Below are 15,298 nucleotides of genomic sequence, written 5' to 3'. Positions count from 1 at the left end.
CATCACTAATGCTCAATCATCATTTAATTAGTCACTTAATTATCTCATTAACTTTAACTCTTTGAGGACTTGGGATTTGACTTGAGACAAGGAATGACTTGGTTCCTCCTCTGGTGAAATCAGCTGCTGAGTTCGTGGGTGGAACAAAAATATGGCAGAACTTTTACTCTTTAGCCCCTGGTCTACCCACCTCTGGTGCTGATCCACCATCGAATCGGATACGGACTGAGAAACAGAATAGGAAAGAAACAGGCAAATATTAGCGTAGATGCCATTCTACTTACTATGTAACGAGTACATCATGTGTTATGGGGAGTGTTCCCGGTTCCGGTTAATCTAATTAATGCAGCCTAACAATCCTTTAACGCATTTGAATAATAGAAGCCTATTAGTGTGTTATGTGTAAGCCAGGCTAAAGAGATGGGTCTTTAATCTAGATTTAAACTGACAGAGTGTGTCTGCCTCCCGAACAGTGTTAGGTAGATTGTTCCAGAGTTTGGGTGCTAAATAGGAAAAAGATCTGCTGCCCACAGTTTATTTTGATATTCTAGGTATTATCAAACGGCCAGAGTTTTGAGAACGCAGTGGATGTGGAGGACTATAATGCGATAAGAGCTCGCTCAAGTACTGAGGAGCTAACCCATTCAGGGCTTTATAAGTAGTTAACAACATTTTTAAATCTATCCGATGTTTGATAGGGAGCCAGCGCAGTGTTGACAGAACCGGGCTAATATGGTCATACTTCCTGGTTTTAGTAAGGACTCTAGCTGCTGCATTTTGGACCAACTGTAGTTTGTTGATCAAGCATGCAGAACAACCACCCAATAAAGCATTACAATAGTCTAACCTTGAGGTCATAAACGCATGAATTAACATTTCTGCATTTGACGTTGAGAGCATAGGTTGCAATTTAGATGTGTTTTTGAGATGGAAAAACACAGTTTTACAGATGCTAGAAACATGGCTTTCAGATGAAAGATTGCTATCAAACAGCACACATAGGTTCCTAACTGATGAAGAAGAATTGACAGAGCAGCCGTCAAGTGTTAGATAGTGTTCTAGGTTATTACATGTGGGGTTTTTAGGTCCGATAATTAACACCTCTGCTTTTTCAGAATTTAGCAGTAAAAAATTACACATCATTTTGTGGACATGAAACATTTGAGTTGAAAATATTTGAATGTTTAAGAACATTCATAAATTGAACACAACAATATTATATTACTATTGTTACGTTGATTTAATTTTTAATTAAAGTGTTCACTGATGTAGCACATGATGTAGTTGTACACATTATAAACAGAGTACAGAAAAGAGTATTCAGACAGACCATAAGCCATTCTGCTATTAAGTCTCCCTTTCTGAATGTGAAGTTCCTGCTTATCTGAGCTGTAGATCCTAAACTGAGAGACTGAAGAGTGTCATTGTTCTCTACAGGTTGAGTTATTGTGGAGTCACAGATGAAGGTTGTGCTGCTCTGGCTTCAGCTCTGAGATCAAACCCCTCACACCTGAGTGAACTGAATCTGTCTGGAAATAAACCAGGAGCATCAGGAGTGAAGCTGCTCTCGGATCTACTGAAGGAGCCTCAATGTAAACTGGCAAAACTGGGGTAAATAATCTCTCTGAGAATCACAAACACAAACACACACACACACACACACACACTATTTAAATCATGTTAATCATGTCTTGGAGTAAGTCTTTCTTTATGTCTAAGTTTCTGCTTATCTGAGCTGTAGATCCTGAACTGAGACAGTAAAGAGTGTTATTGTTCTTTATAGGTTGAGGTGGTATGGCATCACAGATGAAGGTTTTGTTGCTGTGGCTTCAGATTTGAGATCAATCTCCTCACACCTGAGAGAACTAAATCTGACTGGAAATAATCTACAAGCATCAGGAGTGAATCTGCTCTCTGCTGGACTGAAAGATCCTCACTGCAAACTGGAAACACTGTGGTAAGATTTAATTAATGTCTCAACATCTGCCTCCATTTTCCTCCTATTGTCAGTATGAACAAAATTAAAACCAAAATGTAAACTGGAGAGGAAGTTGTTCTAAAGTTTTTTTCATTCTTTCCAAACTTTTTGTCATGTTAGCATATCATCTCAAAATAGTATAGTATCTTCAAAAAATCCTATGCCTTCTAAAACATTCTCGACTTGTCCGCAAGTTCTCTTGGTTGTTCATGACAAAAATTATGACATTGTGGCATTAGGTGCACACTGACTTCCCCAGACCCCATTTTACATGGCGGTGTACATCCCGTTTTTTTTTGTAACTTGAGACAGGGTAACATTGACTGTAAAGATATGGAAAGAGCTTGTAAGTTCATACACAAATGTATGTATTTCCTAAAAGAGTATATACAGTGCACAGCATAAATGAGTACACCCCCTCTAAAACTTAACAAATTCAACAATTGCTCTTTACTTTGGCATGTTAGGGTTCTTTGGAGATATAATGTTCCAACAAACCTGCTTGATCAATTACCAAAGAAGAATGTCAAATTTATTCAGCAAAATAAGATTTTCTTATCAAAGTGATAAAATGTTGTGTTGCAAAAATGAGTACACCCTCCTGAAAGTTACTAAATAAAAAAAACAAAAAAACAATGTGTATAGGTTTAAGGCTATTTTGGATCAACAGGTAAGTATATTGAACCAAAACTTTCAAAGACAAGTAATTTCCTGACAATTAATAAAAACAGCAAAATATATGCCAATATTTTCTGTAAGATAAGTATAAGATAAAGTGTAAGATAAAGCCAATTTTGTTTAAATGAAGGATTGCAGAAATGAGTACACCCAGATTTAATTCAGCAAATGTATAATATTCTAGTACTTAGTATGTTCTCCAGAACTTTAATATTGAAGTCTTGGGACTGTGAAAACCCCACTGACTGTTTTATACTAGGTTCTAGTATTTGTCGGTGTTTAATAGAATCCAATCCTCCTCTACCTTCACATTAAGGCCTGTGCCACTGGCAGCTCTGGCTTATCTAAGTGTGTGTGTGTGTGTGTGTGTGTGTGTGTGTGTGTGTGTGTATCTTTGTGAGGGCCGGTTTGAGTTTTAGACCATCAGAGTGAGGACAAATTTGTAAAGTGAGGACGTTTTGGCCGGTCCTCACTTTCTGAGACCCCTTTAAAAGCCTGTTTGAGGGTCAAGACTTTGTGTTAGGGGTCAGGTTATAACTGGGTAAAGGGTAGGTCCAGGGTAAGGGTTTGGGGGAGGCACTTAAGTTAGTTCTGATGGGTAGGGTTAGGGTAAGGAGCCAGAGATTGCATTGTGTCAATAAATCTCCTCACAAAGATAGCTATACAGAGTTGTGTGTGTTTTTTGTGTGTTGGCTTTTGATTTTACTAGCAGGAAACATAGTTAGGGTTTATGTGATCTTTCTGCATACTGAGAAGAAATAAATAAGTGTGATCTCTCTGAACTGGCCTACATGATTAAATGCAGAAAAGGGAAATGATAAAAAAGATGATATAGGTTATTGTCTGTTTTGTTTGTTTCATCAGGATTTAAATGTTCAGTTTGACTGTCTAGTTTTGATAATGTTCATTTGCTCATGTGTTTCTTCAAACCCAGACACCATATAACTGGGTTATAACAGTAAGAACAACCTTCACTATCACACATCTTTCTATCCAGTTAAATCATTAGCCTGTTTCTGCAGTTTTGTGCTCTCAAACAGAGTTGAAGCTACTGAAGAATGCCTGAAATAACAAAAAACTTGAATAAAATATTTTATTCCATGACCATCAGCTCCACTGTTTCTGTGGAGACCAACTGTTTCTTACCTGTACTATTTTAATGCTGATTTGTTTTGTTGTATAACAGCGCCCCCATGTGTCCTCAGCTGACTCCTGCTCCTCTGAGCTTCTCTGTTGCCGATAGTTGTGATAGTTTCTCTTTCTTGCAGTTGATGTTTTGTTCCAGGACTCTGTCACGGTGTTACACGATGTCATGATTTATTCGATCAGTTTAAGCTCACAAAGCCTTCGCCCAACATAACTCCCACAACCGATCTGTCTATTAAAGAGATGGTAGCCGGATTTTCCACCGCGGTCAAGCCAGCCGCAGTTCAGAAAAACACAGTCAAACCAGCCGCGATTGGAATTATGTTGCGCGCGTATTACTATGATTATGGTAATTGCAGGACTAACACAGGGAACGCGCTTTCAGAGCGCTTTTCATTCTAGACACCCAGAATTGAGATATATAATGACATTTTCCGGATTTTTTTTTTTTGAACATCTGCTTTAATATTTGTGTTTTTATTGGTCTGTTTGACGTTTCTGTTTTAAGCCTATTATATTCTTTACCTTTCAAATCATTGCAAGATTCGTAGAAAAGGAGATATGGGACATTAATCGATTTGGAGGGGTATTAAGACCCCATTTCTAATAAGTAGAAGAAAAGAATAGTCAGTTCTTATATGGGACGTCCCATACTATATGCACACCTCATATGAAACCATTTTACTGCAGCTTTTTCAAGATAAGGTGCATTATTACATTTTAGAGAGCTATAAAGAGCCCATTTCAAATAAGTACAATAAATGAATGGTCAGTTTTTATATGGGACGTCCTATACTATATGCACACCTGATATGATACCATTTTACTGCAGCGTTTTCAAGAAATGGTACATTATTACATTTTAGAGGGCTATAAAAAAAGCAATCAAAAAGCTTTAAGTGATTATGTCATGATTTGTAATTTAATGGAAACACACTAAACAAAACATACATTTCTCCAGATGATGTTACTATCTAGGCTAGCCATCAATTTCATTATTAGGGCCACGCGATTGTAACTTCACCTGTTGGTCCAGGAACACGTCTAACACCTGATTTTGCCGTGTCCTGCCACGCTTCTGTGACCAATGGTGCTGACTGTCCCTGACCCTGGGCTGCTGCTGTCTGTTTTTCCTCGTCATTGTGTTCTGTCACTAATGCTGGCTGTGTATCCTTGTCATGCTGCTCTGTCTGTTCCTCTCCTCTATCCTCCTCCTTCTCCTCCTCCTCCTCACTATTACTAAGCCTCTGTTGCTCCCCTGCCATCTCTTTCACTCCTCCTGTACTTTTCTTCTTAAAATAAGATAAGATGTCTGTGGACTTTCTCTTCATTGTCTGAAAATTGACATAACATATACATGCACCAGCTAACGACGTTAGCTAGGTAACTCTTGTCAAAACGTGTCAAAGACACATCAAAAAGCTGCTGTAACAGTATACTGTAACCATTTGGCACTTAAAAAGCACATGTCACGACACATAATTCCCCGTCTTCTTTTACTAAAGAAGTAACAGCGGCATGGACGGAGGGGCGGGGGAGAGGGCTGGCTACTGTGTGCGATCGAAGGTCTAGAGCGGCTTGCCTGCCTGGCTGTGCATCAGGGACGAAATGCATAACTGATGCTACTAAAATTTATACTGGCCAGTGGGGTGGCCACCCCCTGGTGGCGCCAGTGTGTCTAGAATGAAAAGCGCTCTGAAAGCGCGTTCCCTCTGTGTTAGTCCTGCAATTACCATAATCATAGTAATACGCGCGCAACATAATTCCAATCGCGGCTGGTTTGACTGTGTTTTTCTGAACTGCGGCTGGCTTGACCGCGGTGATTTACTTCTTCAGTCAGGATGGGCAAACGTGTAACTGCCAAAATGAAAGCGAAAGTAGATTTTGAGTTTTATCTGCGCCATTTAGCTGCACGGTAAAGTTAGTTTTAGGTTCGATATTCGCCGGACATTCGTTTTCGCGTGCCACTGTTCTATAGAGTCGACAGTCCTACAAAGATACCACTACCATGATTAGTTTTATGCAACAACTTTATATCGACATGAAAATATTATTTAAAAACCGCCTTAGTGTATTGTAGCAGCAAATTTAAACCGGAGAAAGCTTTGACGTGCTGTAGCTGTTTGTAGTTACGAGACTGATTTACTACAGGTGAAATTTTGCCAATTTATTCATTACTGTACGTACAGTAAATAATTATTCTTAGAAAACAATTACTGTAATTCACCAAAATGGGCTTTTATGTTCCAAAGATTGTAGAACATTTGTAGTTACAAGACTGACTTACTAAAGGTGAAATTTTGCCAATATCTCCCTTACTATATGTACAGTACACAAATATTTTTAGAAAGCAATTACTGTAATTCACCAAAAGGGTTTTTTCATTTTCCAAAGGTTGTAGTACGTTTGTAGTTACAAGATGGACTTACTACAGGTGAAATTTTGCCAATATCTTCCTTACTGTGCATACATACATAAATATAAATATAAACAATCTGCTGTAGAATCCAAGGCCACTAGGAGCGTACTACAACCTTTAGAACATGAAAAAAAAAAATTTGGGTGAATTAGTTTTTAATGAAAATGGTTGTGTGCTGTAAATACAGTAAGGGTGTTACTGTCAAAATTTCACCTGTAATAAGTCAGTCTGGTCACTACGAATGCACTGCAACCTTTGGAACATAAAAAAAAAAAACACTTTTGGTGAATCTCAGTAATTGTTTTCTAAGAATAATTATGTACTGTGCGTACAATAAGAAAGAAATGGGCAAAAGTTCACCTGTAGTAAATCATTCTTGTAACTACAGCCTTCGGAACATGAAAAAACCCTTTTGGTGAATTACAGTATTTTTTTCCAAGAATAATTATGTACTGTATGTACAGTAAAGGTGATGTTGACAAAGTTTCACCTGTAGTGAGTCAGTCTTGTAATTACAAATGTACTACAGCCTTTGGAACATGAAAAACCCAATTTTGATAGAATGAGAATGTGATGTAACCGCGTTGAGTTCTGGGAAACTGCTTTGTTTATCCGCCATATTTGCAGGATAACGCTGCCTTTCCGCTATTGAGTTTAGGGCAGTATTTGTTTTGTTTTTTGTCGTGATTGTGAAAAATGTATGTCATTCCTGCAATCGAGAATTGCAATAGTAACTCAGGTCATCGTTCTGGGAGAAAACTGAATAAAACAGTATGTTATGCGCAGTGCGTGCCCGTCCGCTACGCCAGTATGTTTCCATCCAAAGTTATCCAAACTTACGCACAAAATTGGAATATCGCATAAAACATTTGCGCACCTTGGCGTTTCCATCCAGTGTTTTTTATGCGATACCCCAAAATGTGCATAAAAATAGGTGGGTGGGAACAAAAAGTTATTAGCTTTCTATTAAGTTACCGTTGTAGAGATTAGTGGTCCTTTGAGCTAGATGATTTGTTTGGCGATGTTTAAAGCTAGATCAGTAAAATATATATATTTTTTTGTTCTCAATAATAATTCACTCATTATCATTTACAGGGGGGCCTCTCAAGTCATTTGGGGGGGTACTGCAATATCCATTTCTCGTGGCCACGACTTCTTATGTTGTGGGAACAAAATATTTTTCTCATGGCCACAAGTTTAATGCATAAACAAACCTACGTGACCATTGCAACCTGAGATTATCAGAGATGGATAAAACATTTTTATTAACATTAAACATTTCATTTAATATTTGTATATATGTATTTTTTATTATTATTATTAGGCTATATTAACTTGTTAGGGCATATTTTTTATATTTATTTCATATAAATATAATATTTTATTATTTTCCCTTTCAATTTGTTTATCGCTTTACCTAATTAACGTTCTGTATAATTATGCTAGTATTTGCTATCATTTATTTTGCAAATACTGTAAACGCCTGACAATTATGCCAATACTTTATGATTGTAGGCTATTTATGCCCGTGCGATATGATAAATGAGCGTGTTGTGTTTTCATTTACAAATGAAACTACGTGAATGATTCATTCCTCAACGAAACACAAGGCAGTAGGCTATAATATTAATAATTATTAATTCGCAGAAATAAAATGAAATATGTTAAATTTAACCTTTAAACTGCATTTCCAATAGGCTATAAATTCCAGTCAGCATAAATGGCATGTCGAGCATTTACTGTAGGCTTAGGCTATTTACAAAACTAGTCAGAACATTATGTAAAGAGATCGAAATGAAGGGAAAAAACTAATATAAAAATATAATAGGCTAATAATAATAATGATGATAATAATATACAAATATTACGGAAAAAGATGATCAGTTAATGGACACACAGCTAGCAAGACTGTGGGGATGTATAAAAATGTTTTCATGTAGGTTTATTTTATGTACTTTATGTAACATTTATTCATGATAAACTTAATTCGAATGTCGTTTACATCACGTGCAACAACCTACAGTCCGGTAGCCTATGGTCAATATAATAATTTAATTATGTAATAATTTTGGAGCCATCCCGAGTTTCCGGAGTCTAGTTAAGTCTTGTTCATAGTCTGTTTACCCGTGTCTTGATCCTTACCTGGTTTTTCTCGTCCTGTCTATCTGCTGCCTGCCCTGGAACTCTAGCCTGTCTTGGATTATTTTCTCGTCTTGTCGTTTGGACTCTGTCTGTTCCTTGCCTGGACTAGTGCTTGTTTATGGATTACCCGTTTGCCTTGCCCTCTGGATTACGTTTGCCTTCGATCAACTCACGCCTGTTTATCGGACTACTCTTTTTGTCTTGTCTTCTATATGCCTGTTGCCATTGTCTGACCCGTGCCCATTTTTGACCACGTCTTTAATAAAAGCTTTGCATATGGATCTGCACGTCTCACGTCACATTCGCTCCGTAACAGATGGTATATATCAAAGCATCACTAGCCGTGTTTCCACTGTCGGGCCAAAAGCGGGCGTGCTAGTGCGTGCCAGGGCCAGTCGCGTTTCCACTGTCACTTCCGGGGCTTGATCGTGCCTCGTCGGTGCTTCCTCAGGGCCAACGGCCGGGGTTTTCTGGCCCAACGAAAACCTTGGGCCAAAGCGGGCCAACATTGCTTTATTTCTGTGTGAGTAATTTTCAATCCTGATAAATTAATTCATTATGATCAATGTATCACTTAATAGGCTATTGTAAAACATCGATGCGTTTGGATTTAAATCTAACAAAACATGCAAACAAACAGCCGCTTTTATCATGTTCATTTTGTGATCGCGCTATATTTCCAGTGACTTATTTCTGATTAGTTTTCTGATAACTTCTCTTTGTTGATGAAATGATGGGTTGCGTGACATTGTTCCAGAGAGGCGTGTAAAGGGCGGGTTTTAGTGAAGCACAGCGGAGCTTATGGCCTGACCGTGAAAACGCATCGTGATTTTGGGCTCGGTGCTACAGGTCTGAGGCTATTAGCCCTGCCTGGCCCGTTTAAAGCACTGGCTCGCACTGGCCCTACAGTGGAAAAGCGGCTACTGTCTTGTAATGGATGTACTCTATCTCAGGGCAACAGGTTAAGTTTTGGACTTTTGGATGACTGGACTGACTGCTTGGCATGGTAGAGTCGCCACCATACAGGAGAGTGAAGGAGATGAGGTTTGAGGAGTCATAGTGGAGGATAGACAACCAAAACCAGTTTAGACAGGTGAGATCACCTCTGATTGTAATTTCTCCCAAAACCACTCTTTCATCACGCATTTATGATCAGTAGTGTATGGGATATTGCTCTTTCTTTTAACACGGTAAAAAAATCTTAAATCAGTATTTTATCTCCATTTATTTATTTTACAAGTAGCTTTGTAGTATACTACTTTATTACACATTATTCCATTACAAGCACATAGTAGAAAAATATATATTTATACCTATTTACATAATTGTCATTGATAAAATAGTATATTGGTCAAAAAAAGAGAGAAAAAGCTATGACATAGGCTTTCATCATCGGTTTAGTCAGATTAAGGCTTATTAAAATTTTTTTTTAAAAAGCAAGTACTGATGGTAGCCAATATATTATGCATCCCTATTATTTTTCAAATATGTCCCCTCTGCCTGTCAGCATGTCTCAAGTTCAGCTCTGGGGCACTCGAGAAATCACCCACAGGAGGCAGGTTTATGTACTAGTTTAGTCAATTGCTGTGAACATGTTCAAGACATGACATAAAATTTAGCCAATCAGCGTCCTCAAATCTTGTCAGAAATGGGCGATTTCTTTGTCGACCTAAACGAGCCATTGCTAAAATCAGGATTGCATACAGGATTGTACATTAGGCATGCGCAAGTCCATTATTAATATGAAACAAACTGTGTATGTGCACTCTCTGCACTAATAGCTTTTTTCACAAGCACATTTCATTATGGTCGTATGTCTGATAAGTGTTTATATACGAGTTTGCGAAGCTCAGTGGTATTTATGTACATATGGGCATAAGATGTTGTTTGCTAAAATTCGTCGAAAATTTTCCATCAGCCACCACTGCTTATTACACCCTGTAAAGCTTCTATATATTAAAAATGTCATTCTCAAGAATTTAATTATTAAATTGTAGAATATCTGTATTTAGGCATGCATTATGCATCTTGCATGTGTTTAAGACAGGAACAGATTAATAAAAGTGTGTACAGTCCATTAGAGGTCAAAATAGAAACAAAGGAATGGTTCCTTCTTTGCCGGATATACAAAATGAATAATTTCAGACCTTGTCTACCTTCACCATAGTACAAAAAGGTACAATTTACTGTCCATCATAGACCTGACTGACCAAACCAAAGTATAACATTCAGTTTCAGGGCAAAGTCCACTCTTCTGATCAAGTATGCAGATGTTCTTAATAACCACATATATAATGTACAAGATTATACATCATAAACATCTATTTACATAAATATTCAAATGAAGAGGAGACTCTTCATTGACACTTATGAGTTATCTCATCTCATTCTCCATCTAGGTTTTGTGTTTAGGGGCTCAACAGAAAGGCTTGCCTCAAAACTACATACAGAGCTTCTGGCACTGGAGACAAACAACTACAGCAGCATTTCCATATTGGATCAGATTACAGACATTGAGAAATGACCTGTTTTTTAAAAGCCTTATCAAATCAGTTAAGACCCAGACATTAACTCAACATAAAGCACATTTTATGATGGGTTGAAAACTGAACAACGGATACACAGATTGTCACAAACAGCTAATATGTAAAATGTGGTACCAGTATAATAGTCACTTATGACTTTGTTTTGACAAAAACAAACATGTTACACAAACATGCATGTGTGATGATCACTTTGGGTTTGTGTCTGCTGATTCTGTTGAATGTCTTTAGAGGCTCTTTATTCACCGTCAGCTGATCCAGAGAAGGCCAGACTAATATCTAAAAACACAGTCAAATGTGCAAAAGAAAAAAAAATCAATGCATTATTCACTTTAGAACTAACTATTTGCTTAGAGAGAGATAATATAACTGTTTTAAATTGTCAAAAAACCTTTGTGATGTTAAATCCAAACCACTATGGATGATGACCTTTAACAGTTGACAGAAGCCCTTGACTCTTGAAACAAGCAGTGATACTGTACTTATTTGCTAGGGTTGGGAACCGAAAATCAATTCCAATTCTGAAATTGGATACTTAAGGTCAGCAATCAGATACTTGTTGCAAAAATGACAATTTTGATTCCACCTATCGATTTCAAGTGTGAAAAGCTAACATGTAAGCACTTTAATTTAACAGATTGTTAAGGATTGTGATCGCGATTCAAACATCAACTTGATCTTATTCCTAAATGACAATAATTTGGCTGTTAAACCTTTAACAAGTGCGATTTGAACACTGTGGTTGCGCTGCCACTGACCTAAAGAGAGCAGCTGTCATGTATATGTGTAAAACGGCTTCATAAACAGTCTTTTCAATCACACAATATGGTGTTTCTGTGTTACAAACATTCAGATAATCACAGAAGTACTGGGACAAAAGTTTATAAATTGGATATAAACACTGATGTGTACGGTAGCGATCAAAATAGAGTAAATCACCTTTTAAAAGGAATTTGACGCTTCTAATAAAGATTTATTGATTACACTGTTACTACAGTAGGTGGCGAAAAGTGACTGTTAAAAATGTATTTGTCTTTGAATCATTCAAGAGATTTGTTCAAAAACACTGATTCAGTAAGTACATTTTTAAGTGAGTCATTGATTAATCCATTGGTAATGGATCCAGTTGGCACGTGGCAGATTTAGATTTTTGTACAATGGAACATATTTCCTCAACTGTTGGAAGTTTAAAAGTAGAAAACATTGAGACAGAAGATAACGAAGATAACACTAGGCTAGAATGTTACAATCAGAGTTTGGTAGAACCAATTGCTGATGAATGAGTTCAATTTTCTTAGTAAAAAAGAGCATGAATGCTTCACACAGCTCAGTAGACTTTTCTTAACTTGTATGTTCAAAAATATTTAAAACATTGAAAAATAACAACTCAGTGTGCTGATGAAATCAAAGGATTTCTATATTTATTAATGTTGTTATTATTATTTTACTTGAAAAAAAGTAAATACTTCAAAATTCCAAAAGAATCTTAATTGTGCATACTTGTGATGCAGAGTCGGAAACGTCTGGATCCATTTGCGATAATACTTTAATAGTGATAAACAGGCAGGGTCAATACAACAGCATAGAGAACCACAAACACAATCCAAAATCAGGAACAGATACCTATGGTCGGGGTGGGCAGCAGAGAATCAAAGACGGTAAAGCAGGCTCAAGAGGCAGGCAATCAGAGATCAGTAAACAGTCTTAGGTAGGGATGGCTGACGCGAAGCTGATGTTTCGACACAGTGTCGAGATCCCGAAGCGCAGATGTTTCGAAACACTGCTCCGAAGCGTGATTCGAAACACCCATGTCACGTGACTAAGGCGATTCGAAGCATCGGGGCGTGTCACAAGTGTTACGAGACTTGGCATACCTGCCGAATCAGCGTTTGATTGACAGGGTCGGGAACAAATCACACAATCGCACATCTTTCTCAACCTAACTCCCACAAAGTCTAAAAGTGAAGTTAACGCATCTTCACTTCGTGGGTTTTTGTGAGAGGAGAAAGATTTTGCGATATAGTGATATTTATAGTGTAATCTTGTTAATTATATTTAGGCTAGATGAAAAGTTATTATTAAGATATTGATAGATATAGGCTATAGACATTGACAGATAGGCTAATTAGGATAAATATACTGATACATTCATATAGGCATACATATACATTAATATAAGTTAGAGCAAGTTAGAGATAGGATATCATAGGCTAATTGATACATAGATTATTTCATACTGATAGATTACATAATAATTGAAGCTCCATGCAAGAGATGCCATGCATCTGTGGTGTGGGAGCATTTCCATTTGGAAACACAAAATAAAGTGAGATGTATGTATTGTGATAGGCAGCTATACTATAATAATACAACATCCACGATGGGCCATTTGAGGAGCACTCATCCTGGCCTTTTGGGGGGTGCAGAGGATGGTAACATTGTCCCTGTACCTAGGCCTGCTATTGACACTGCTGGGCCATCTAATCAAGGCATAAATTGTATGACATCTAATTCAGATCACAAAGTGTTGAGAAACTGTTTAGAAAATCCATATTTTAAAATAAAAATCTTTATATGTAAAAAAAAAAAAGGAAAAGAAAAAAAGAAGTCAGACATTGTGGCTTGATGTCTTTTATTAATGTTCATTTTTCATGACCAAAATAACATTTGTTCATAAAGAGTTCATTCAGATGTCAGACCGATGTTTCAACACATTAGAATAGCAGAACAATAAAAGCACAAATTCTAAATGCTTATAATTTTATGAATTACTGCTTCACCCGAGATTCGAAACCAGGGTGACAGCATTCCAGTCATGAACACTAACTACTCCCCCAAATCACTTGGCGAACCAACGAACACAACATAGGTTATATAATTCGTATATTCGCCTAACTGCTTCTCTGTCGAAACCGTTTCAGAGCAATACTTGAAAATGACCACTAGGTGTCACCGTAGAGACGGGTGTCGAATTGCTTCGAAGCCTCAACACATTTGCTTCGACTGTTTCAGTGTTTCACAAAGCCTTGCTTTGCCCACCACTAGTCTTAGGTCAAAACACAGGGAATTTAAAGAATCAGAAGAAACGCTCAGAATTGTGGCCAGGGCTAACAATACTTCGCATCTGCTGAGGAGAAGAGCACAGTTTAAATAGGGATAGGAAATGACGAACACCTGGCGCAGGTAATCAGGCCAGGGCACGGGGCATGTGGGTAATGTAGTCCAAATGAGATTAGTACTCTGATGAAGGTGCCCTCCGGTGGCGATCGGAGAGAGCCACAGAGGTGCGATTTGTAACAATACTAAATATTTATGAGATTAAACATCTCAATGCCTTTAGATGTTTACTGATCAAGACTAGTGAGGTTCTAATCTAGTTTAGATTTTTCTCTTCAAACAGGATTGGCAATTTTTGCCAGAAGTGAAAGAGTTTTTAGAGTGTTGTTGTGTGCCATTTTACACCAGAGCATAAGATTCTTTAAACTTTCACAAAAAAAAAAAAAAAAAAAAGAGAGTAATAGTAATATTTCTAGTTGCCTCTACAGGAATTTACGTGGTGAGAAATACTTCATGAGAATCTACAAACTTGTTGGGAATGTGTGCTAACCGGTGAGTGAGCATTAGTCAGGTGAACTGCTGTCCTCTTCCTCGTTACCTTGAGTAACTATAAAAAGCTTTCTTGAAGTATTTTAAAAATGTAAACATACTTAAGGAAACATGAATTTCATAAACTTATTATATCATTATGGAGTTGGAATTGTAGGTCATATAATAAAAAATAAAAAAATAAATAAATGACATTGTTTAATTATTGATGCAGATTGGTGAATTATTTGTAATTATCCCAACATTCTACAATCCACAACTAAAACAAATAAGGTAACCAACAAATGACATCTAGTTTACATATATTTTAATTAGCATATAAAAACATAATTTCGGTAGACTAGAGAATTTTTATTTTTATTTTTTTCCCCTACATTTGCCAGACTTTGATATATTTTCTGTGTAAATTAATGTGAATTTGACATGGTCAAGTACAGTAGATTACAACCTATTCTTTTGTTACTATTCTCACTATTCTTTTGTTTAGTAAGAACCTCCCCACCACGTGAACCTCCCTTTTAAACAAGTCCATGGCAAAAGCATGTTAAACCCGACAAAAGTTTAATAAAGGGTGTATTGATAGTGTGAAATACACATTTTTAGCACATTTTACTTCACCAATTTTTTTAAAAATTAAATTTATAGGACAGTTTTACTAGAGGTACTGCGCTAATTAAATCCAAAGTCTTTTTTTAAGAACCCTTATTTTCAGAACTTAAAATGGACAATGAGCCGTATTAACAAGACAAATCTCTCATTTTTATAACAAATTTGTTATTTTGTCTT

The 15,298-nt window shown here is 37.0% G+C and overlaps 1 protein-coding gene across 1 annotated transcript in view; it reads left to right on the top strand.

The window, feature by feature from the left end:
* LOC131526367 (NACHT, LRR and PYD domains-containing protein 12-like) overlaps positions 1-11,284 on the top strand; it is an 88,393-nt gene extending 77,109 nt beyond the window's left edge. The window contains 4 exon segments of the mRNA XM_058754642.1: positions 1,438-1,611; positions 1,784-1,957; positions 9,317-9,456; positions 10,763-11,284. Of these exon segments, the coding sequence (XP_058610625.1) occupies positions 1,438-1,611; positions 1,784-1,957; positions 9,317-9,329 (361 nt within the window). The 3' untranslated portion in view covers positions 9,330-9,456; positions 10,763-11,284.
* The last annotated feature ends 4,014 nt before the right edge of the window (positions 11,285-15,298 follow it).

Source organism: Onychostoma macrolepis, chromosome 19 (genome assembly GCF_012432095.1).
Source record: "Onychostoma macrolepis isolate SWU-2019 chromosome 19, ASM1243209v1, whole genome shotgun sequence".
Taxonomy (NCBI): Eukaryota; Metazoa; Chordata; class Actinopteri; order Cypriniformes; family Cyprinidae; genus Onychostoma; species Onychostoma macrolepis.
This window is presented reverse-complemented; position numbering and strand designations above follow the sequence as displayed.